At 43.1% G+C, this 26295-nt stretch overlaps 1 protein-coding gene across 1 annotated transcript in view; it reads left to right on the forward strand.

Moving 5' to 3' along the window:
* Nucleotides 1-26295, forward strand: part of LOC115371203 (glutamate receptor 4-like) — a 79409-nt gene that overhangs the window by 16332 nt on the left and 36782 nt on the right. The window contains 4 exon segments of the mRNA XM_030068396.1: nucleotides 7172-7356; nucleotides 15761-15814; nucleotides 16253-16411; nucleotides 21622-21789. Coding sequence (XP_029924256.1) covers nucleotides 7195-7356; nucleotides 15761-15814; nucleotides 16253-16411; nucleotides 21622-21789 — 543 coding nt within the window. The 5' untranslated portion in view covers nucleotides 7172-7194.

Below are 26295 nucleotides of genomic sequence, written 5' to 3' on the forward strand. Positions count from 1 at the left end.
GATGGAACTGCATTTAACAGTAATTTACGGACTTGTCCACCAGCACTTGGTCAATTCTTTCAGTTTAATTGCTTTGCGCCACACTCTCTGCCAGTGGTTCAATTTTAATAGCAAATATTAAAGGTGATATTGCGTACCCTTGTCCTTTGCCACTGTGGATATTAAAGAGTAATGTACCATAAATTTATTATGATATTCTGGCACTTTTGCTACCCAATACAGGCGTTTAAAACATACACTTGACTGCCAAAGAGATGCTCGGTCCTAGGGATAATATTTAATATTGGCCAGTGCGTTTCAGAGCTTGCTCCATTTATTTTAAAAATGTGCTGCAAAACGCTGCCATGGGACGGAAAAAAAGAAGGAAAAAAAAGGAGCATTTTGGAAGTCTCATTTTTTACTCCATTTATGACTGAAAGGAACATGTTCGGTAATGTCCCATAAACTCAGTTAATTATGGCTTTAAGGGAATAATAAACGTATTCCACCACCCGATTTTGTCATGGAATCCAAACCTCACACAGGATTCAAACTTTCTAAGCCCATGAAACGTTTTTGACGTCAGACGTTGTCTAAATCCATTTTCACCGAGGCGAGAATACAGTTTTGTGGGAAAAAACACTGAATCCTTTCTTGTGGCACAAAAAGTCAAATTTGAGAAACTATTAAGGCACCTAGAACTTAAAAAACCTACACAAATAGGTCTGTAAGTATTTGGACAGTGACACAATATTCATACACTTACATTCAAACACATGGATTGAAGTCAAGGACCTTTTATTTTCTTAATTTGTGATGGAATAACAAGGGAACAGGCCACACCTGAAGAAGCTGCTTTTTACTTACTTTTGAGCCTCTGAAAATGGGCTTACCACATATAAAATTGGCTGTAATTCGTAAAAGGTTGATGCCATATTTTTGTTCAACCCTTCAAATTAAACCTGAAAATCTGCACTTCAATCACGTCTTGATTACTCCATTTCAAATCCACTGTGGTGGTGTCAAAGGGCAAAATTATCAATATTGTGTCACTATCGAAATACTTGTGGACCTAATTGCATCCCCTGGCTACCTAAAACTAAGAGAACTTAAGACAAGTTCAGTCAGAAAATGTCTCGCCTCGCTGACATGTGATTCTTAGTTGAATCAGTTAATTAGGAAACTTAATTACAGTTTTATTTATTCCCTCAGGACTGTGGGGGTTTCAGTGTGTGTGTCAAATTATTAGTAATGAGTAATGGGATGGAGGGATTGAACTGGTTATAAGTAAAAACTAGTCATTTAACCTACATACAGTGCACACAGGGAAGTTTGCAAATAGGTTTATTCAGTGTTAATAAGAAGTTTAGTCAGAGTTTATGTCTAAGTATGTACAACTATGAATAAAATACAATAGACATGAACTTACAAGCTGACATTGACCAACACAGTCTGCAAACCTGCAGCACAAGTGAAGCTAAAGATGACCTGTTTCCTCTAAATCACACCATGAGTTTTCACACCATCTGTCATCTGCAGCTTCAGTTCAGCTGATCGGTCGTCAGCCTTCAAAAACCAATCCCGGTCAAACCCCAGTTCATCATACTGGTGGAGCGATTCTAGAAAAGACATCACGTCGAATGTAATGGATTTCTTCTCGGGTTTTGGCTCTTTTCCCAGCAAGCTGTTTGGTCCAAGTCCTTTCCAGTGGATTTGTCTGGCATGTTCACAGTGTCTCTGAACTCCTGCTGGCGTGGTGCTGCATCTTGTTCATCGTCAGACAGAACTGCCATCCCATCTTCTCTCAGTTTTTGTGGCTTTCGTAGCTGAGTGGTCTTTAAATGGAGGTGGTTCTGATATAACTTCTCAGTAATTTAACAAAAACCCAATCTCTCCTCAGTGTATTGATTTTCTGTTGCCATAATGACAGAAATAGGTGAGAATGTTTTCATTTAAGCTGGTATTTGGCAAGGCTGGTTTTTGATTTTGTCTCCATCTTTGGGGCTAAGCACTCATGGTTCGTGTCCACATGATCAGTCATTTCCACACTTTCCATTCATTGTCTATGTAGGCAGCTGTGCAGTGCATTCTGGTAGTGTTACATTGCATTTCGAGAGACAGGGCGTCAGGTCAGCGTCTCCTCATTTTCATAAAGTTGAGGTCTAGGCTACTTTATGCAAATTACAGGCGTCTGATGGAATTCGCTTCTGATGCAAAACTCACATGAAACTTTTAAACAATCATCAAACATCAAACCATTAGACCATCACACCATTGGACCATCAAACCATCGAAAAATCAAACCATTGAACCATCGGACCATCGTCAATCTAAAATGAAGACAGATTCAGCAGCTGCAGGATTTAACTAGCCTCAAGCATTTTCAAAAACCCCTTTCGGTGAACTGACGAAGAAAAAAGGCTCTTCAGAAACAGCCACCATATTGGTCCAGTTTGAAATCTGGGAGAGGACGGCCCACAAGTGAAGTGTTTATCCAATCAGGTGCAGCTAGGATGTGTTTGCACTGTTATAGGTGAGAGCAACTGTCAATCATCACGAGCAACACGCATATCAAGCGTCCAAATCTGGGAAGTGGAATAACATGGACCATCGCTGCTGTGGTACCTCTGCTCTGCACTTCCTGGAGATCACCTGTCAATCAAGCAGTCTGTCCAGAACTGTGAGATCTTTCTCCTTGAGTGTCTTCTCTGTCTCTTCAGCCATGGTGGCTGTAGCTACTAACCACTCAGTTCTTCTCCTGTTTATTCCACTACTTCTGTTTATTTTCATGCAGTGCCTGAGCAGACATATTGCAAGAATAAGATCTATTTTAGATTTTAGAGATGGAGAACCTGGTGTACATGCTTTTATCTGCTCACGCCTTGACGAGTCCAACAGCCTCTTCTAGTGCCTCAATCAAAAAACTTTGAAACAACCACAGACTGTACAAAACTCAGGCTGCAAGGCTTTTAACCAGCACCAAGAAGCATGATCGCATCCAGTTTGAGCCTCTTTACATTGGCTCCCTGCTTGTTTCATGGTTGATTTTTTAAGATTTTATTGATTACCTTGAAGGCTCTTCATGACCTGGCTCCACATCATGCTTTAGACCTTGTGATCCCTTAGGAATGTTTGCGTAGGTTGAGATCCTCAGCCAGAGGTCCTCTGTGTCCCCCAGACTCCTGAAAATGAAAGGGAACCTAGTCACAATGTCTTCTTAAATCATACTTTTGTGGGAAAGCATATCCTGATCCTTACCAGAGTTGCCTGTTTAATGTATTGAATTGTCATTTCATGTACAATAAAAATGGTTTGTTAAATGCAGGTTTGCCGTTATGGACCAGTTTGGTAATTTTGTGTTACACATATGTTTGCCTGTTTCAGACTGACATAAATTCTTAGTGGACACGTTGACACAACGAATGTCAAAAATTTAAAACTGTCAAGAAATTTCCTGGTTATGCCCAAATGAGGTTGTGCCCTGAGCTAAGACCTGCACCTTTTGAAAGCCCTTTAAAAAACAAACAAACAAACAAACAAACAAAAACACGTGAAATAAACCACATGTGCTTTTGGAACACATGATCTACAGTCACATGTGATGTAATGATTTCACATGTGATTTTCATGTTGTTTTTTCTCATGCGGTCTGAAACCACATGTTATTATTTCACATGGGAAAATTATTGTCCACATGAGAAGAATCCAGTTACATAGAATTCTTGTGAAGATGCAAATCTCATTTGAGTTCATGTGAAATGTGTTGTTTTTACATATGAAAACTATAGTTCACATGTGAAGAAACTAGTGGTAATGTGGAATTCATGTGAAGATGCAAATCTCATTTGAGTTCATGTGTTTTTCACATGTGGACATTCTAGTTCAGACAACGCCATTCAACGGAAACTGCTCTATTAATAGTGACTAGTGACATCATGATGTCTGCTGACTCAGGGAGATCCACAGTCCTGGTCCTGCTGGATCTCTCCTCGGCATTTGATACAGTGGACCATACCATCATGATGGACAGACTGAGGGACCAGGTCGGGATGTCAGGCCCTGTACTGAGCTGGTTCCACTCCTACCTGACTGGTAGAAGCTTCAGGGTGTCTATCAACAACACCCAGTCCGACCCAGCTGACCTACCGTGCGGTGTGCCTCAAGGATCTGTCCTGGGACCACTCCTGTTTTTGTTATATGTTCTCCCCCTTGGCCACATTATCCAGCAATTTGATGACGTCTCCTACCATTTGTTCGCAGACAACATTCAGATCTACTGCTCTTTCAAGACCTGTGAGTTCCAGAAACTGAGCTCACTAATGAACTGCCTATCTAAGGTTAAACAGTGGTCAAGTGACAACAGCCTCCAGCTGAACCCCAGTAAAACGGAGACCCTTATCATTGCCCCGGACAGTGTCATCCCAGGGATTAAGCAGCATCTTGGGGACCTGAGCCATTCAGTAAAAACTAAGATGAGAAACCTGGGTGTCATCTTTGACCAGTCCATGTCACTAGACCACCACTGCAAACAACTTGTTTCTTTCAACTGCGCAACATCTCTAAACTTAGACCCATGGTGTCCAACAAGGAACTAGAGATGATCATTCATGCATTTGTGTCTTCCCGTTTAGACTACTGTAACAGCCTTTTTACATGCCTTAACAAAAGGGAGCTGGCCCGACTACAATCGGTACAAAATGCTGCTGCAAGGCTTCTGACCCGCACTAACAGGAGAGCTCAGATCACACCCATTCTCACATCTCTCCATTGGCTCCCTGTTTTATACCGCTTCCATTTTAAAATTCTTGTGCTCACTTTTCGAGCTCTACATGGCCAAGCCCCGGCTTACATTGCTGCCTTGATCCAGCCGTACAGTTCGACTCGCAGCCTGAGGTCCTCACAGCAGCACCTACTGATGGCTCCTCGCACCTCTTTTAGCACGCGAGGGGACAGGTCTTTTAAAGCGGTGGCCCCACGCCTCTGGAACGACCTCCCACTAGCCCTCCGGTCCATGGACTCAGTAGAGTCTTTTAAAAAACACCTCAAGACACACTTGTTTAAACAGGCATTTTATTCCTAACTGACCCAGGGCTGTTAAGCACTGACCGCACTTTATGTACTGATTGCTTTTTTTAAATTTTTTTTATTGCTGTTATGGTACTTGGCACTTTGTATTTCATATTTAGACACTGACTGCACTTTATGTCCTGATTGCATTTGCACTGACTGTACTGATTGCTTCTTCTTCTTTCTTGCTTTATTGTCGTAATGGTACTTGGTATTTTGTATTTCATATTTATTATATCTATTATTTAATTGGTATTTTTACCCATTGTATTGTGTATTGTACAGCACTTTGTGCCTCTGGCTGTGAAAAGCGCTCTATAAATAAAATTTACTTACTTACTTACTTAGAAGCCAATCACATGTGAAAATGCTGATTACACATGACCAAGTTTCTTTTCACATGAGGAAAATTTCAAACATTTGAAAATATCTAGTTCACATGTGACATTGTTTTCTATTCATATTTAAAAATGTTGGTTCACATGTGAATTTTGCCTGTCACATGTGAAAAGGGTAAATTCATATGTGAAATTCAAATTTTCACATGTGAAAAGGTGTATTTCATAACAATTATCAATAGGCAGCAGCAGAGTCAAAGTTCAGTCACATGAAAATGTTGGTAATGTGAGCTGTGGTTCCAAGGTAAGGGGGTCAAAAGTGAAACCAGTGCCGGCGCAGTGGAGTCCTAATCAAAGGACGTCCAGCACTTTCTACATAAAAGGATCTTCTTTGCCTTTTTCAAGCATGGCCCGCTTCTCCGCCTTGTGTTACGGTTGTGAAAATTTAACGATTGCCCCCCTTTTTTTTGCCTGGCCTCCGAACAAATTGAAGTTCTCCCGTTGTAGCTGCAATGTCATGAATCAGCCTTTCCCTCAGGGTTTAGTGGGAGATATTTTTCTCCAAGTAGGAAAAGCCTGAAGTGCCACAGCGTGTGCACGTGTGTGCGTATGTGTGTTTTTCAGCCTATGTTTGTCACTGCCACCAGCGCTCCCGCTTGGCACCGACATGCCTCTAATGGGGAGCAAGGGGGTGGGGAGGGGATAGAGGAGGTGGAGAGGGAGCCGGGTTGCCAGAGCACAGGTTAATCCACTAATTGGGAGCGCAGGGAGACGGGTTGCCAGATTGTGATGGCCACCAGGAGGGGCCGTTTAAGGGGGACATCTGTTCCTGCTGGAGAACAGCCGCCCTCACAGCTCCCTGGTTTCCTCTCCGACACTCATCTTCTTTATACACAAACCTGACAGCGAGGGTCCCCCCCCAACCCCCCACCCCACCTCGCTAGAGTCAAGTGGTACCTCCGACTCATAGACACCAGCCTGTTTCACTCATTGCAGAAAAAGTCGAGCCCGAGCTTGGAGAAGGATAAAGGATTTACGCACAGAGAGGAGTTTTGCCGCTTCATGGCGGTTTCTCTTCGAGGGGAAGAGAGTTGTTTTGCCAGGAATTTTGTGTATAGTAAGGCCAATTTGCTATTACTGAAACCAGTAATTACAATCAATATGTTTTGTTGCCTCAAATGGCCTGCTGTGCCATATTTCAGCCAGGAAATATAGCACAAAAACAGCCTCACTTTCATCAATAGACAATTTCTGTAGCTGTTTCACCGACAATGAATGAAATGCGGAATTTGATCACCCAAAGTTTCACACCCAAACAGACTGAATTTCTTAGTTTAGCTTAAAGTATTGAACGGGGAAATGCGCCTATAGACAGAGAAAGAAATCTGTCTCTCTCATCTGAAGTAGGGCAGCATCACAAATTGTACACTAGATCAGCATTTCTCAGCTGCTGTCACCTCAGGCTCCACATTTATCCTCTGTGATTCAGTCACACATCATTTAAGAGCCAGCCAGTTTAATTTTCCAAAATGAAAAGTCTACAGTGTTTATTGGAATACACTGTCAGCGCTGTGAAATCTAGATGAAATTCCCTTTAATTATTTCTTGTCAGAAAATAAAATTGCTCATATGTCCAATAAAGATGCACTTCTATATAATTTATATTTTTATTTTTATGGTATTTTCTGACTCTGTAATGTAAAATAAAGGTGGGTTTTTAAAGTTTGTTATATGTGATATGTTTTTTTAGCCTCTGACGTGTGTTGCTCTCTGTGTCTGTCCGTCAGGCTATGCCATCCTGCAGGCCATCATGGAGAAGGCGGGCCAAAACAACTGGCAGGTCAGCGCCATCTGCGTAGAAAACTTCAACGACGCCAGCTACCGGCGGTTGCTGGAGGACCTGGACCGGCGGCAGGAGAAGAAGTTTGTGATTGACCTGGAGGCTGAGAGGCTGGGGAACATGCTGGAGCAGGTGATGCCACCAAAAAACACCAGCACCACATCACATTTTAAACACCTTTTCTTCCTCTTAAAGAGATAAACGGAGAAAACTGACATCATTTTAAAAACCTTAAGCTCATTATTCTGTCTTCATTATAAATATCACTAACATTTAACAATGACAGAAATATTCCAGTCACTGGTAAATATTTGGAACCAAAGTTAGTAAACATTTTGTGGCATTTAGCCCCACTGACCTCCATTTATTCCACTGTTTAGAGAGTGCTCATCACTGCCCCCGATGGCCAAAAGACTGTACTGCACTCATTTTTTTCTTTGTCACAGCAGCCAACGGTTTCTCTCTTTTATATATATATATATATATATATATATATATATATATATATATATATATATAGAGCCTTTGGTAACATTATAGCTGAAATGTAATTTTATTAATGTAATATTATTTGTTTTCACAGTTAAGTTACTGTGGCAAAAAACACAGTTGACCTTAACAGTTGACCTAATTGTTGCTGTTTACATTCCGCCCAGCGCTAACTGTAAACAAGCCCTGAGTGTTCTTTACCGTGCCATCAGCGACATGCAATCCACACACCCGGAGGGCGTTTTTATTGTTGCTGGGGACTTTAACCAGGCCAACATGAAGACTGTGCTTCCGAATTTTTACCAGCATGTGGATTTTGCTACTAGAGGGGAGAATACACTGGACTTGGTTTACACAAACATCAAGAAGGCATTCAGAGCAGCCCCCCGCCCCCACCTGGGCTCCTCAGACCACCTCTCTGTTATGCTAATTCCTGCATACCAGCCTTTGCTCACCAGGGAAAAGCCGGCTGTGAAGAAGGTGAGAGTGTGGCCTGAGGGAGCCATGTCTGCACTGCAGGACTGTTTTGAATGCACCGAATGGAGCATGTTCAGAGAGGCTGCAACAGACAATCAACACACCAATGTGGGGGAGTATGCTGCATCTGTGTCAGGCTACATACAGTGGTGCATGGAGGAGGTTACAGTCACCAAGACTATCATCACACGGGCCAACCAGAAACCTTGGATGACTAAGGAGGTGCGCGAAAGACTGAGGGAGCGCAATGCTGCATTCAAATCTGGTGATGCGACGGCACTCAAATCAGCGAGGGCAAATCTGAACCGTGCCATCAGAGTAGCAAAGCGCGCCCACAGTCAGAAGATCCAGGGCTTCTTCCAGGACCCCAACAACACCAGACAACTGTGGCAGGGCATCCAGACTGTCACCGACTACAAAGCCACACCCACACCCTGCCAGGATGACATCAGCTTCCTCAATGAGCTCAATAACTTCTTCGGAAGGTTTGAAGCTCTAAATAAAAATCCTGCGAGGAAAGCTACCCCTCACCCCGATGAACAGCCACTCAGGCTTGAAATCACTGCAGTGCGGAGAGCCCTGAGGAAGGTCAATGCACGGAAAGCTGCAGGCCCTGACAACATTCCAGGACGGCTGATCAAGGAATGTGCAGACCAGCTGGCCCATGTGCTCACAGACATTTTCAACATGTCACTGAACCAGGCTGTTGTCCCCCCGTGTTTCAAGTCGGCCACAATAATTCCAGTGCCCAAGAAACCAGCCATCACATGCCTTAACGACTTTCGCCCCGTTGCACTTACATCCACCATCATGAAGTGCTTCGAGAGGGTGGTTAAGGACAACATCATCTCCATACTCCCCCCATCATTCGACCCGTTCCAGTTTGCATATCAGCCAAACCGCTCCACGGAGGATGCCATCTCCACTGCTCTCCACCTGAGCCTGGAGCACCTGGAAGGAAAGAACACCCACGTACGGATGCTGTTCCTGGACTTCAGCTCAGCATTCAATACGATCATCCCCCAGGACCTGATATGCAAACTGGAGCCCCTGGGCCTCAAAACCTCCCTGTGTAACTGGCTGCTGGACTTCCTCACCGACAGAACCCAGTCTGTCCGAGTGGGGAACAACACCTCCAGTGTCATCTCCCTGAACACCGGCTCCCCCCAGGGATGTGTTCTGAGCCCCCTGTTGTTCACCCTGATGACCCACGACTGTCGCCCCAGGTACAGCAGCAACCACATCCTGAAGTACGCGGACGACACAACAGTTGTGGGCCTCATTCAGGACGACAACGAACTGGCTTACAGGGAGGAAGTGCAACACCTTGTGGACTGGTGTAAGGTGAACAACCTGGTCCTGAATGTCGATAAAACTAAGGAGATTATCGTGGACTTCAGGAGATCCAGACCCAGCCACACACCCCTCCTCATCAACGACACAGCCGTGGAAGTCGTGAGCACTACCAAGTACCTGGGGGTGCACATCACCGACAACCTCGGCTGGTCACTCCACACCTCCTCCCTGGCGAAGAAGGCACAGCAGCGCCTGCACTTCCTACGGCGGATGAGAAGAGCCTCCCTCCCCCCTCCCATCCTAACCACCTTCTACAGAGGGACCATCGAGAGCTTGCTGACCAGCTGCATCTCCGTCTGGTCTGGGAGCTGTAGGGCCTCAGACTGGAAGTCTCTGCAGAGAGTGGTGAGGACGGCGGAGAAGATCATCGGGACCTCGCTCCCCCCCATCCAGGATGTAGCAGACAGCCGCTGCCTATCCAGAGCCCACCGGATCATTTCTGACCCCACCCACCCCCAGCATGGACTGTTCTCCCGACTGGCGTCTGGCAGAAGGTTCCGCAGCATCCGCTGCAGAACAGCCAGACTCAGAAACAGTTACTTCCCCCTGGCCATCAGACTGCTCAATGCCAAATAACTTGTCATATGGACAATACATTTCTGTGCAATATATCTTTACGGAGGTATGGTTTCTTCAGGCCCAGGGTGTGTAGCCCAGTCCGGGAAACACCCCTGGGATGAGGAGAATTAATTACCTCCTATTTGTGCAATAACCCCCCCCACCCCCACCCCCCCTCCGCCGCCCGCCCGCCCAGCAGCTACACTATATTACCAAAAGTATTCGCTCACCCATTCAAATGATCAGAATCAGGTGTCCTAATCACTTGGCCTGGCCACAGGTGTATAAAATCAAGCACTCAGGCATGCAGACTGTGAAACAAGACATTTGTGAAAGAATGGGCCGCTCTCAGGAGCTCAGTGAATTCCAGCGTGGAACTGTCATAGGATGCCACCTGTGCAACAAATCCAGTCGTGAAATTTCCTCGCTCCTAAATATTCCACAGTCAACTGTCAGCTCTATTATAACAAAATGGAAGCGTTTGGGAACAACAGCAACTCAGCCACGAAGTGGTAGGCCACGTAAAGTGACGGAGAGGGGTCAGCGGATGCTGAAGCGCATAGTGCGAAGAGGTCGCCGACTTTCTGCACAGTCAATTGCTACAGAGCTACAAACTTCATGTGACCTTCAGATTAGCCCAAGTACAGTACGCAGAGAGCTTCATGGGATGGGTTTCCATGGCCGAGCAGCTGCAGCCAAGCCACACATCACCAAGTGCAATGCAAAGCGTCGGATGCAATGGTGTAAAGCACGCCGCCACTGGCCTCTAGAGCAGTGGAGACGCGTTCTCTGGAGTGATGAATCACGCTTTTCCATCTGGCAATCTGATGGACGAGTCTGGGTTTGGAGGTTGCCAGGAGAACGGTACATTTCAGACTGCATTGTGCCGACTGTGAAATTTGGTGGAGGAGGAATTATGGTGTGGGGTTGTTTTTCAGGAGCTGGGCTTGGCCCCTTAGTTCCAGTGAAAGGAACTTTGAATGCTTCAGGATACCAAAACATTTTGGACAATTCCATGCTCCCAACCTTGTGGGAACAGTTTGGAGCGGGCCCCTTCCTCTTCCAACATGACTGTGCACCAGTGCACAAAGCAAGGTCCATAAAGACATGGATGACAGAGTCTGGTGTGGATGAACTTGACTGGCCTGCACAGAGTCCTGACCTGAACCCGATAGAACACCTTTGGGATGAATTAGAGCGGAGACTGAGAGCCAGGCCTTCTCGACCAACATTAGTGTGTGACCTCACCAATGCGCTTTTGGAAGAATGGTCAAAAATTCCTATAAACACTCTCCTCAACCTTGTGGACAGTCTTCCCAGAAGAGTTGAAGCTGTAATAGCTGCAAAAGGTGGACCGACATCATATTGAACTCTATGGGTTAGGAATGGGATGGCACTTCAGTTCATAGTATGAGTAAAGGCAGGTGAGCGAATACTTTTGGTAATATAGTGTACGTATGGACAATACATTTCTGTGCAATATCCCTTTATGGAGGTATGGTTTCTTCAGGCCCAGGGTGTGTAGCCCAGTCCGGGAAACACCCCTGGGATGAGGAGAATTAATTACCTCCTATTTGTGCAATAACCCCCCCCACCCCCACCCCCCCTCCGCCGCCCGCCCGCCCAGCAGCTACGTATGGACAATACATTTCTGTGCAATATCCCTTTATGGAGGTATGGTTTCTTCAGGCCAGCCCAGTCCGGGAAACACCCCTGGGATGAGGAGAATTAATTACCTCCTATTTGTGCAATAACCCCCTCCCCGCCCGCCCAGCAGCTACGTATGGACAATACATTTCTGTGCAATCTTCCACTGTTAACACTGTTTAGTCAGTTGTTTTCTTTTTCTGTTGTTTACATTCTGTTCTTATTGCACTCGTTATTATTTACACTGGTTATTCAGTTGTTTACGCTGCTCAGTCCGTTGTTTACATTCTGTTTTTATCTAGTTATTCTCAATTGCACTCATTATTATTTATACTGGTTATTCAGTTGTTTACACTGTTTAGTCTGTTGTTGTACATTCTGTTTTATCTAGCTATTCTAAATTGCACTCATTACTATTTAGCTCCTGTTTTTTAGCACTAGTTATATAGACCATATCATACCAGTTATATAGACTATATTTATGTATAATATTTATATTTATATATACCTAAACGGTCCCACAATTCCATCTCTGCTGTAATCCGGAAGCCAAGCAACGACATTTCGTTGCCAAAATCTCACTGCTGTGTTTTTTTGTGCAATGACAATAAAAGAAGTCTAAGTCTAAGTCTAAGTCTAACAAATTGTTCTTTGGTGTTATTAGCATGGTTATCAGCTACCAAATACCTGGGGGGTGGGGTGGGGTTAATGCAAACCAGGTGTGGTAATAAGACGGTGAAGTAGCAAACCAGACACTGTGGTTTTGCCAGCGAGCAAGCCAACATATAAAATTCATCACGTGTCAGCGATACATGTGATGAATTCATGAGCTCTAAGGCCACCATCTGTTTCTTGTCAGTGCCAGACGAGCGGCACAATCACAAACACCGAGTGCGTCTCCAGGTTGTGTGAAGTGCAGCGACAGCTGCAGGGCTCTTCTCTATTTGTTGGCTTCAGGATTGCAGAGATTGAAACTCCCTAAAACACACAAGTTCCGACTTCACACACACTCACTTTATGTTTTTTTTGTTGTTTTTTTCCCCCCCGTTGAATGTGTTTTCATTAATTAGAAAGTTTTCCATTTCAAAAACAGTCTGTTGTGATCTCCAGTGGTATCAGTTGGCATAAGCACACTCAGAATGTCCTCCTCCTCCTTCCTCACCTCATCCCTTCATCCTTCCATCCATCCCTGAGGCAACTGGTGTCTCCATAATTGTTCAATTATTCAGGAAATCTCCACACTGACATCTGTCACTGTGCTAACAACTCGCTGTGTGTGTGTGTGTGTGTGTGGTTGTGTGTGTGTCTTTGCCCCACGGAGCGGCAGACCTCCTGTTCCATCTTTGTTAGACCCCAGTGCACACACAACATTTCACAAACAGACGTGATGGACTCTGTCACACTGGGACCCGCTGAGCCGTCCGCGGTGACGGTCAGCGGCGCCGCCAAACACATAAACACCTTTTTATATCTGTATTTGTCCAACTGTCACCTTTTTGTTTTGTTTTTTTTACACCTTACCAACGTATCTTAATGCACCTGATTTGAATGAGCAATTGGACCTCATTAGCAGGCCAGCAATGTGTAGCAAGCCTCATAAGCCACCAGCTGTCACAGTGAACCTCAACGCAAATGAAATCATGCAACACAAACTTGTTTTTATTCACAGACAGAATTCACACCGAGTGGAAAATGATGTAGTCGTTGTGCAATAGCAGCAAATCAACAAAGTCAGTGAAATCAAGTCCAGCTCACTTTCTCTTAAAGTTTTTAACGGCTGTTAAAGCAAAACTGAACTTTGGTAGAGTGTCGGGTTGAACAGTCACCTGGGCATTGGAGGCCACATGGTGGTGAAATGTCCTCATTAGTTGCTCCATGCTCCCCTGGGCTGCTCATCCACAACGCTGTGTTTTTCCATCACGTCCGTATCGCTCACTTACATGACGCAGCAAGCCAGCTCCCAGAATAGCACATTTAGCACATAAACACCATGAAAACGTGGATTAGGACAAAATAAAAACAAGAAGTCCCAGTACACTTTTTCTTTTTGTCTAACAACAATAACGGTAACAGTGGCAACCATTTGTGCCGGATCTACTTTCCAGTTAAAATGACAAGAAAAGGTCTATTTAACTTCCTCAAAAAATGGGTACCAGGACTTGTTTTTTTTTTAATCTTGGCATAATCTGCTTTCTTTGTGTTTGTTTGTGTTATTTTATTATTTTGGGACTGGTTTTGTTGCACTATGGAAGTGAATTTAGAGATCCACAGAGCAGCTAATGAGGATATTTCATCACCATGTGGATTCATATCACACAGAGAGAACCCAACACTCTACCAACATTCAATTTGGCTGTAAAAAAAAAAAAAAAAAAAACATCAAATGGACTCTTACTCTCTTGATTTGCTGTATATGATGATATGATGAATATTCACACGTGCAAACCAACAGGATCTCAGTTTGGGGGAGAAACACTTTTATTTTGAAGGGATGAGGTGGAGGGTGGATGAGAGAGGATGTTTGAAGATTTGTGAAGGTTTTATTGGTTCACATTTTAATTTACGCCCACGGATGCAGGATGCTGTTTAAGACACGCTGTTTGACAGGAAGTCAAGGTCATGTGAGGTCGTTTCATGTGGACTTTAACGCTGTGATGTGCAGTCTTTTTGCACCTTGGGGTCCCAAAGGGCAGGAAGGTGTAGCTGCACTGCAAAAAACTCAAAATCTTACCAAGATTATTTGTCGTATTTCAAGTCAAAAATGTCTTATTACTAGTCAAAATATCTCATTACACTTAAAATAAGACATGATCACCTCAGAAGTAAATAGACAATTGTCTCTTGTTTCAAGTGAAAATTTGCTTGAAACAAGTGAAAATTTGCTTGTTTCATTGGCAAAATTTGTTTCTTGTTTCTAGCTAATTTTCACTTATTTCAAGTGAATTTTCACTTTTTCCACTGGCAAATTTTGCCAATGAAACAAGCAAATTTTCACTTGTTTCAAGTGAATTTTGAGTCGAATTTTCACTTGAAACAAGTGAAAATCGTCTAAAAACAAGTTACTTCTGAGGTGATCATGTCTTATTTTAAGTGTAATGAGATATTTTGACTAGAAATAAGACATTTTTGACTTGAAATAAGACAAATAATCTTGGTAAGATTTTGCGTTTTTGCAGTGTGTTTTATAAACCTGAACATCAGTGCTCACATATCCTGTAACACGGTGTATGTAAACTGCATATAAGGTAATCATACCTCCCCGTCTGGGATGGCTTTATCCTGAAAGACACCAGAGGGTCCAGAGGGAAAAGATCTAATGTCTTCCTGTGAGTAATTTTGCTCGTTTGTATTTTCCCTGTTCATTTTTAAAGACTTCCTGTGGTTAAAAAGTCTCCACAATTCAATTTAGGCAAACACAGCATATTTAGGATGTCTTAGTCAGGGCAGGTGGGACGCTCCTCTCGGCTGCAGCCCCACTTAACTGCATGATTTAGGTCGAGGGTTGAGTTTCCACAGCTCAGTAACCCAAAATGCCCCGGTTACCCCGGCGGAGCGGAGGCCATTGTGGAGCTGATATCAATCTAAGCTTTTCTGAGGGATTCAAAATATTTCTTCAGCCTAATTCACACCCTTATTAGCTGGACGTCCAGTGGGATTTCCCGGCAGATGTCGGCTTTCAAAGTCGGTTTTTATCACCGAGCTGCAGCTCTGCGCTTGTACTCGTGTGATTATGTGTGTGTGTGCCGCTGTGTTGTCTCGGGGTGTCGGGAAGCATTGTCACGTCTCCGAAAGCGTGGAGTGTTTACTCCCTCAGTGAGATACTGACATGACTGCCTGTTCATTTGTTTAGACTTCCGGCGGCGGCTGATCTTCTCCGGATTAAAGGCGACGGTCACACTGTGTCAAGACACACACACTCGGCTGTCATCTGCATTATTTAATGTAATTAAAGTATGCTATGCTGTAATCCAGTCAGATTAACGCTGAGCTCTGCTCTGCCTCTTCACAGATCGTCAGTGTCGGGAAGCACGTCAAGGGCTACCATTATATCATGGCCAACCTGGTGAGGATGAAAGGGACGCTTCCTCTGTTGTGTCCTCCTTTCTTTCAGCCTTCGCTCTTTCACTCCATCTCTCTCTCGCTTTCTCTGCCTCCTCCCTCCTTTGGTTTTCTCTTTTCTCTTTTTCTTTCTTTGTTTATTTTCTTTGTGTCTGTCTTTGCCTCTCTCTGTGTTTCCCTCTCACTCTCTCTATCCAGCTCTCCTCTCTTCTCTGTCTGCTGCCTCAGTCCATGTGCCAATATTTATATTTTAAAGGGATAGTTCACCCAATTTGAAAACTGTTATGTTTTCAAACTGGGTGATTGGGTGTGTCCTGTCATTTGCACAAGACTCTCCTCGACTGTTGTCAAGCGTTAGTGCCATGATTATTCTTGCTGTCGCTCCTCCTCCTAAACTAGTTTTTATTCCATTTCCCCCCACCCCACCCCCCACCCCCCTCAGGGTTTTAAGGACATCAACCTGGAGCGCTTCATGCACGGCGGGGCCAACGTGACGGGCTTCCAGCTGGTCGACTTCAGCAACCCCATGGTGATCAAGCTGATGCAGCGCTGGAACAAGCTGGATCAGAGGGAGTACCCCGGCTCCGACGCCCCGCCCAAGGTACCCGGCACCCGCCTCCGTGACTGTCACCAGCATTATAATCAGTGCGGTTATTATAATGTAAGATGCTGACATTTTCATGATGCTCCAGCAGCAAAACAGCAGATGGATAAAGGAGAAATGCACTGTTACTGTACTTAAGTACTTTTTAGGAGTTTGTGCTTTATTCAAGTAATTAGCTTTCCGTCGAGTGTAACTTTTACTTCATTACATTATGAGAATAGAATCTATATTTTTACTCCACCACAATTTCCATTGCAAAATATACAAAGACATTAAATGTTCACAGCTTTGTGGACTGTATTTCTGTCGGATCATTTTAATCAGAACATTACAGCGCCCCCTACTGACACCACAACAAAAGTGAGCACCTGGCATCAGCAACCAAGTTTTTATTTTATTATTTTTTATCAGTTCCTGTTGATGTCATTTGGATGTCACCACAAATACTATATATTTTATTGTTTATATTATACAGGGTGACCCAAAAAAAGGGAACTTTTTAACAATCCAATAAAACCAATAGTGATGGAAGAAAAATATTTTATTCATAGTAATTGAAACCTTAAAACATGCCATTTAAGAAACAATGATGGAATATTCATTTTTTAAAAATTGTGCTGCCACTTGCTCATGTCTGCCAATACACACTTAGAAGATTCCCGTTTTTTTGGGTCACCCTGTATTTTTATTGTATTGTATTTTTTTTCTACAGAAGCTGGCTTTCTCAGAAAGTTTCAAGTTTCAGAACAAAAAAGGCTCTCTCTCTATTACACACAATGTACCTGTACACTTTATAGCAGATACTTTACATGCTTTGTAATGGGTGACTCTCAAACTGTGTCTCAAATCGCGCACTTCTGCACTTACACTTAGTATTTTGAGTGCATAAGTGCGTTCACACTGAAAATACTAACAAAATGCAGTGCACCGCAAATACCCAGATGTACACTCAAAACGGTCAAAAAGTTGAGTGTGGAACGATGGACACTTCTCACCCTGACAGCACCACTGACCGGAAGTAGCTCCCTAAAAAAGCTGAGTTGACTTTTCGTTTTACGACTGTTAATATGTCGCTTTATTAAGTTTTAATTTTTTTTCAGGCGAGAAAGTAACCACGTAGATTCCAAATATGTGGTCAGTTTGTCCAAATAACGTCTGTTTTGAAAATTGCTTCGATGTTTTCGGATAGCTCTCAATCAAGCGATTGTGCAAAGTACAGTCACTTCCGGTTGTTTACAAAAATAAAACTCTAATACCTTAGAAGCAGTGGTGATGCTTTTATTTTGAAGATAGGATGTGTACACGTCTACTTCTGGGTAACTTTACCACCGAAAACCAGGGCCGGCCGCGGCTCCAGTCGGCATCAGGCGGGCCGGCCGCGGCTCCGGTCCGTATCGCGCCCACCCGGTCAGGTCTGACAGACACCCTTCACTGTCGAAATTCGCGCACTGTGCTGGTAAGTGTACTGTCAGCTAAGCCTACTTATAGACAGTGCACTAACGGAAGTGTGCGATTTGAGACACACCATAACTTTCACTTGAGTAGTTTTTGAGAAGGGTACAGAATTTGCACTTTTAAGTACGAACTGTGATTACTTTTTTTACGCCACTGAAGGATCATATCTGAGCCCAACTACTATACTGGATTTCTGGGGCCGATACCAATATCAATATCTGAGAGCATAAAAAAAAAAAAAAAAAAAAAAACGTCCAAAGATGATTTATTGGCTGATATTTTTCCCACATAAAAACACATACTTGTTGCAAGGTTTGGTCATCGAATAGTTGATATTTAACAGCTGAACAATGAAGTTACTAACTTTTGGACACAGTCTGCACCTCCATCTGCTCGGCTGTGACATGCAGCTCTGCCGGCTCGCTGCCCGGCGTCTGCCGGCGTCTGCTGGACAAACCATCCCGCGATGACACTGTCTCCAGAGAATCTCAATATGTCTTTTTCCTCTCTTCCTTTGTCTTTCATCGCGGCCAACATGCACCGATACTGGTATATCTGTGATGTGCCGATATTGGTTAGTAATATCGGGCTGTAGGCAACAGAAATGAGAACAGAGCAAATATATTAAGGGGAGGAAAAAACCCAACACAAGTGAGAATGACAGCGTGTCACAGTGCGTCTGCAAAATGTGCAAAACAACAGCAGTGGCGTCTAATGAGATGAGGAAATCCATCTAAAATATACAAACACTATGACACAATATGTGCAGGGTGAAAATAAAGGCACGGCGGTTTAAAATAAGAGAGGAAAAATGGGAGAAGATGAAAAACCAAGTATGGGAATTGGGAGGATGTACATGTCCGTTACTCTGCCATGGCTGAAGCAGAGGAACAGGCGTGACTGTCGGCGGCCCGCTGTGCTCCATCCGTCGCTGAAATATCCAGCGATGTGACAGACTGACCCAATTTAAGGATTTTTTTTTTTTTTTTTTTTTTTCCAGCCGCACAGATTGGAGATGGCACTATCACGCTATGGTGGTCACCAAACCTCGGCGCCCCCAGCACATATGTGTGTCCAACAAAGATCTGTATTTTTAAAACGAGATGTGGCAGAGGGGCAGTGGTGTGTATGCTGCCATAAGTTTGTGTTGGTGTGTGTGTGTGTGTGTGTACTTGATGGAGTGGGGAAGCTATAATTAAAATTTTATGCTATGAGGTTATATCACATGGTGTCGCACATGTGTATCTGTGTGTTATTCCTGTGTGTGTATGTGTGTGTGTGAGAGAGAGAGAGAGTGTGTGTGTGTGTCTGTTTATTCCCACTTCATTTCTTGATAAATTGCTCTCTCTCCTGGAAATCCATTCTGACTAAATTACTCTGCTCCCCACTAAGTTGCTCCATAGTTTAAGTCGCAGTCAACTCTCTGCTTATATATTAACCACCAGGAGAGTTGGGCCTTTTCCCGTTCTGCATGTTTATCCAACTAAAAAAAAAACAAAGCCAAAACCAAAACCTGATGTGAAACATGCCAAAGGATAATCCAATCCAATCCACTTTATTTATATAGCACAATTTTAACAAACACAAGGTTTTCCAAAGTGCTGCACAGCAAGATAAAACACCACAAGATAACACAATAGAAGCAGAATAAAAAGGTAAAAAACACAGTAGGATAACACGATAAAATAAGATAAGATCAATTAAAATAAAATAAAATAATAATAGTAATAATAATAGTAATAATAATAATAACAATAAAATAATAAAACAAAATAGGATAGAATAAATAAAATATATAATAATATTAAAATAATAAAATAAAATAAAATAAAATAAAATAAAATAAAATAAAATAATACAATTATAATTTAATAATAAGCAAGCAGCAAACCAGAGTGAGGCTGACACATGTACTGCATGACTCCTTATTAATCACAGTTTATGAAACCTGAATAAAGTTCCCTTAATGTCTATCAAAAAATCAAATAAATCAAAAAATGTATATCTTGGCCTATGAGGATGTACTTTTTCATTTGCCAGTTTTCATATATATTTCTTTATTTTTTCTCTGTTGAGATGAGAGGTGTATTTCTACCTAAAAATCTTGACTAGTGCAGCTTTAATTTGTAGGGTGTTTGCACTGTGAACTATGAACTGTGTGTTTGTACATCTATTCTGTTGACTCCTTGAATTATGATCATTATATTGATACTGAAGTGGCTTAAAAATGAGAAAATATTGTGTTGTACAACAATGGTGAATCCATATTATATATCTGCTGGTTGCAGCACTTTACTCAAGTTACACTGAGTGAAATATTCAAAGCCGTAATTCCATTGTTTTATGGCTGCAGCCTTACATCAAATAGAAAATATCTAGATGTCTGCCATCATTTTACACACATTTCCCTGGAGTTCAGCAGGACATGTTTGGGATCTTTGGAGACCTTGAGACCTCCACTAGACTTCAGAATAAAGTTACGTGGCTTTGAACCAAGCTTGCCTATGCAGCATGCGATTGCAATGACGAATCTGCTGACGGGACCCTCAGGCGCTGCTGGCTGCTGTCATCTGTGTTTTGACCGGCACACTGGGCCAAAGCTCCATGAAAGCCTCAGCCCTTAAAGTGCGGCTCATTCAGCTGTGAGCCAAGCGTCATGAGGGCATGACTTCCAAAGTTGTTTGATAAGTTAGTTTACCTCGCGCCATGGCTGTATATGTGTATGTTATTTTAGAGCAGTCTTTCAAAGGGCAGCAGGGGTAGTCTGCAGCAGCCCCCATAGAGAGCTATAATGACGCGGTGAGCAGTGGGCTAATGAATAGGATTCACCCCCGGCCGGAGGGGGACTTAATGAACTCCTGCTAGCTGGGATAATTAATGCCAGGCTGCTACTCAGTTGGACTAAAGACTTGCCTTTTCCCCTTTTTTTTTCTCTGCTCACTCTCCATCTTGTTCCCTCTCTGTCATTCAGTCTATTAGATTTCACCCCCCACCAGAGGTAGGTTCCAGGGAAATGTACGGTTCGTGTGGAAGAGACTAATTTTTGTAGACAGAATCTGCTGCTGTACAGAGTGTTCAGTTCAAAGACAGATAAGGAAAATTGGGAGGGGAATTCTCTCTCTCCCTCTCTTTCCCCCTCTCTCTCTCTCTCTCTCTCACTCTCTGTTCTTGTGCACTTGCAGAAAATAATGAGCAGAGGGAAAATGCTGCCTCTTTGCAACAAGAAGGCCATTATGGTGTGTTGTTAGGCCCTGCAGAAACCCAGCGGCCTCTCAGAGGAAGCCTTACGCCGTCCAGATCGTATTTAAAGAGATCTGGCCGGCAAATATTGCAGAGCATTTTGCCTGTCCAGCTAAATCAGCATTTAATTGGCCTCATACTTTTTCCAGTGTCTGTGCCCCAGCATTGTATACATAATAAAACAGACAGGACAGCAGAGTAGCCTCGAGGTTAGACAGATTGTAACTGTAATTTCAAAGGGTCCAACCTGGCAACGATATTATCAGTGTATTCTATTTATCACCCCTTTTCCATCTGGGTTTTCCATTTCCATTCAGTTACAGGATACTTATTTCCCTGTGATGTTCTGTTGGTTTTTTAGTCTTAAAGCAATCTAAGAAACATTTACACACCCCAGCTGTGGTTGGCAGACATAATAACAAAGTGCTGCATGGGCGCTGTAGTGTTGCAGCATTTTTCATCCCTACATACATTTACCTCTGTCTTTCTCATCATCTCCTCCTGTCCCTCAGTACACTTCAGCACTGACGTATGACGGAGTGATGGTGATGGCCGAGGCCTTTAGGAACCTACGCAGGCAGAAGGTGGATATCTCCAGACGGGGCAATGCCGGCGACTGTCTTGCCAATCCTGCTGCCCCATGGAACCAGGGCATCGATATGGAGCGTACCCTCAAACAGGTAAGAGACACTGAAAGAGGGGAAACGAAAGGCCTGGGAGACAGTAAAATCTTGGACAGTGGATGCTTAACGACTACAGTTTTCAGGTATTCTTACCCCACTAACAGATGGAACCTATGCATGGCTGATTTTGGTCCATCTGTCCATCCAAGGCAGCATATCTTGAAATCTGTAGGGAGGATTGCCATGAAGCTTGGCAACGCTCCCCAGAGGATGAACCCTCTCAGTTTTGGTGACAACATCACTTTCGGACTGGCGCCATGGCTCAGGCAAAATTTTGGCTTGTATACAATGTCTCAAAAAATCTATAAATCTGTTTGGTAGATTCCCATGACATTTGGTGAGCACATGAATGCTCCTCAGAGGATTAACCGTGTTAACTTTGATTACCCCATTACCTTTCCTCTAGCACTACTCGTAGGCCAAAATGTCAAATTTGATATCTCAAATATGTTCTACTGGGCAGATTGCCATGAATCTGGAGAGCATATTTGTGCTCCCAAGGATGAACCCTGTCTGTTTTGATTACCTCATGACTTTTCCTCTAGCACCACCTTAAGGCCAAATTGCACAAACAACATTCTCACACTACTTGTATTCCCCAGTGGAGTACAAGCAGCAGAGTGCCCACGCTAGTTTAACGCTGTAAGGCAAGGAAAGGCAGTTTTTTTTTTATAGCACATTTCATACACAGAGGTACTTCAAAGCACTTTACAGAATAATAAAAATACAGTAAAATCAACAGATTTGGGGGGAAAATAGAATTAAAAGAGGCAGTTCAGCAAAAGTTTCATTGCATGGCAGAGTAGACAGTGCAGAACATAAACACTTTATGTTTAGATTTTAAAGCAGTCAGAGTGTTGACTTGTCTAATATCATCTGGGAGGTTATTCCAAGTTTGTGCTGCATGATAACAAAACACTGCTTTGACATGTTTTGTTCTAACTCTTGGGTCCACCAGTGGACCAGATGACCCAAGAGTCCTTGGAGGTTCATATGAAATAAGTATGTCAGATATAAATTTAGGCCCAAAACCACTGAGTGATTTGTAGTCAAGAGGCAAGATTTTAAAATCAGTCAAATTGTAGGACTGGTATAATTCGGTCATATTTCCCTTCATTTTGAATTTGTAGTTGCCGAAGACCTTTTTTTTGAAAGCCTAATCAACTGGGAACAAAGGCATGGGTAAGACTTTCTAGGTCTAGCTTGAACATGAATCCTCTGACTTTTGAAATATTTTTAGATGGCAACAAGCTAATGAAGTTACTGATTTGATGTGGCTGCTGAAACTTAACTCTGAGTCCAGAAATATTATGTCTTTCTGTCTGTGTGCCAGGGACAATTACCTCCATCTTAACTTTGTTTAGTTGAAGAAAAATATGCCCCATCCAGTCATTGATTAGTTCAGCGCACTGACAGAGTGTACCAACAGGGCCATAGTCGTCCGGTAAATGTTAATGTTTGGTAGATTTGTGTGTCATCTGCGTAATTGTGTTAGGCCACTCCATTGCGTTGTAAGATTTGGCCTTAGAGTTTTATAATCAATGAGGTTAAACTGTGTCATATCAAGTTACCTCTGGACTTCCATAAAAAGTTCTTTACCTCTTTTTTTTAACAGTTTCAGATCTGATATTGAGTTTGGGCTTAACAGACAGATCAAAGAAGACACTGAAATGATGAGATAGAGCAACATCAAGCACAGTGATGCTTGAGATGTTAGCACTCATGGTAATAACCAGATCTGGAGTGTGTCCTCAAGTATGGGTCAACCCTTTCACATGCTTTGACAGATCAAACAAGTTCAGCAGAGAGATCTTTGTCATTTTTGTCATTGACAGCGTCATTATCTATGTGTGTATTAAAATCACCTCTGATGACTCTACTGTCAAATTCAGCACAAACAAAAGAAAACATCTCAGGAAAATCACCAAAGACATCTGGTGAGTTCTTCCATGGCCATTATTTCATTATATACAGAATATATAGGAAGAATTTTATTTCCATTTTAAGTGACACATATTTAAAGAATGAAAACACCCTGGGTGATTTCTTGCACAGGAACTTTTTGCAAAAAAGGTGCAAACTGCCTCTCCTTTTGGGTTTGTTGAACTTGAAACTCAAACAAGAAATTAGGTGGGGTCAGTAAGGACAGCATTCCCATTCTCTCTGTTGCTCTATAGCCAAATCCCTGTTGGAAACATGAAATCAAGCTTGTAGGAGGTTATAAAATCATTGATTAAAAATGACTTGCCACCTAGAGATCTGATATTAAGGAGGGCCAGTTTTAGAGTTATTGGTGCAGGGCCTGAGATACTTGGCTCACAGGGAATGTGAATCATTTTTGTGGGGTTCCAAGACTTCACAGAAAACTGCTTATTTAATCTGTGCCTTGACACTGCAGTTGTTGTTGCTGGAGCCGTTGTTCTGTCGCAGGGCCTCGGCCAGCTATAGGATAATTTGTTCATTGCAGTTCTAGTTACTGCTGACACTGATAGCAGCTGCTTTCTGTGTTGTTCAAGGCCTTAGATGAGAGTGGTGTAGGTGAGGGTTTCAGGGGTCAGGGGCGAGATAGAGGTACCCAGGGGGTTGAGGTGTGTATGGATGATGGTAACACCTGTGACCTGGCCATGGTGAGCATGAGTGGGGTAATTTTGATACCAGATTTCATCAAAAATCTTCCATCTGGTTTGTGAATCTGAGAGGAGAAACAGGGGAGATAGGGGATACTAGTGAGTCAGAGGGGAGTGGAGATAGGGGTGAGGATCTCCGAGGTAAAAGTGGGGTATCGTGGAGCGGGGATCGAAGTGGAAGGCCGGGGGAGTGTGGTCACTGTTGTCATACTGAAGCTGTTCCTCTTGCTGTGGACAAGACTTTTGCTGATGGGCATTATGGCAGGAAGTTGTTTGATGCCTTAGATGGTGAAGAAAATTGTCAGCCTTCTCTTTGTCCCTTCCCTTGAAGAGATCATTACGTTACCAGAACAAGTTGAAAGTTTTCATTGAAATATATTTGACTCACAGGCACTGAAGAACTCAATGAGAACTTATCAATAAATCTTTTTTGAGCAAATCTGATTCCCTTCTGCCAGTGTCAGCTGCCCCCACATAGCATAACTTGTTTAGTTCCTGGGTGCAAAGACAGAACCTATGAGATAACTCCAGTATATCACTCACTTTTGGCCTGGACTCCTTGTCTATATGGGCTTTGGGCTTAACTTCACATATTTCCTTGTGGACCAGAGCATTGTGGACCATTCATAAAAATGCACCCCAGCTCCTGCTCACAGTGTTTTCCTGTGGGTAACGCAAACAGTTTGGGCATAGCGACCCTGTCGCGGGTTTTGATGGGTCCAATGCACAAGGGAGGCATCTAGGAAATCCACCAGCACTCTACTGGTCGCACAGTCACAAGTTGTGTCTGTCAGCATTATCTGTCACAAAAAAACTGTTCAAGAAGTTCCCAAAAAGCAAATAATCACAACCTGCAGTCACTTTTACAAATAATCCACTTGTTAGAGTCGAGTGCTGCTCGGGGAGAGGCAGGAAAAGGTAGGACGTAAGAAAACTTGGAAAATCAAGGAGCAAAGAGGAGAGCAAGAACAATAGCATCTGCATGGTAGCGTGAATGTTCACAAGCAGTTCAATATGGAGAACTCACATTTGGGGATCATTTTCCTTCACCATACATTCCCCAAATGCCTATGCTACTACTCTTTTGATCCAGAATGAACATGGAAGTGGCTGACCACTTCAGTCTGCAGAGTTAGGATAAAACCAACTGGATCGGGAGGCCGGAACCTTCTTTTCACCACAAGATCATTTGTACAACCGACCCACAAGCGCCAGTCAGTAATGATGGTGAAATCGCAGCTTTAATGAGCCTGCAAGTTCTGTAGTGTGTCCTCAGCAAAAGCGAGAAGAGTCTTATGCGTGTTACAGAAGTGGTGGCACTTTTGATCAGAGGATGATCAGAAGTAGAAAAAACTGGAAGTCGCCCAAGGCGATTCAAAATGTAATGGGCTCTAAGCTGGAGCTGTGAGAGTAAGGCAAGAGAGAGAGATCTTGTTAAGGAAGTTAGATTAATAGCCACACTGCAAAAATGTTGAATTGAATAAAGAGTTATTTTCTTGATACAAATTCTGCCCTGATTAGTTTCACAGTGTCGATGTTGATATCCTGAAATTCCTGAAACAACTGTGTCGGAAGCACATGAGGCTACCTCACCCCAATGACAGACTTTTTCAAGTTTTGTAAAGAAAATTGAGATATAAGGCATTGAGGCTGAATGACATGTTGAGTTGGGTGTTTTTTTTGCAGTGTAAAACAGAACTTGCGTAAATCTGTCAAATACCCGACAAGGGAGCCTGTCGTTTTTTGAGGTCATTAATCAGAGGAAATGTATTACCGGTCAGCATTTAAAAAAATATGAATGAATGCAGGAATGGCAAGAAAAAGGAAAGGCAGTCATTTGGACTTAATAAGCAAATGCACGTAATTCGTTTTCCAT

Source organism: Myripristis murdjan, chromosome 14 (genome assembly GCF_902150065.1).
Source record: "Myripristis murdjan chromosome 14, fMyrMur1.1, whole genome shotgun sequence".
Lineage (NCBI taxonomy): Eukaryota > Metazoa > Chordata > Actinopteri > Holocentriformes > Holocentridae > Myripristis > Myripristis murdjan.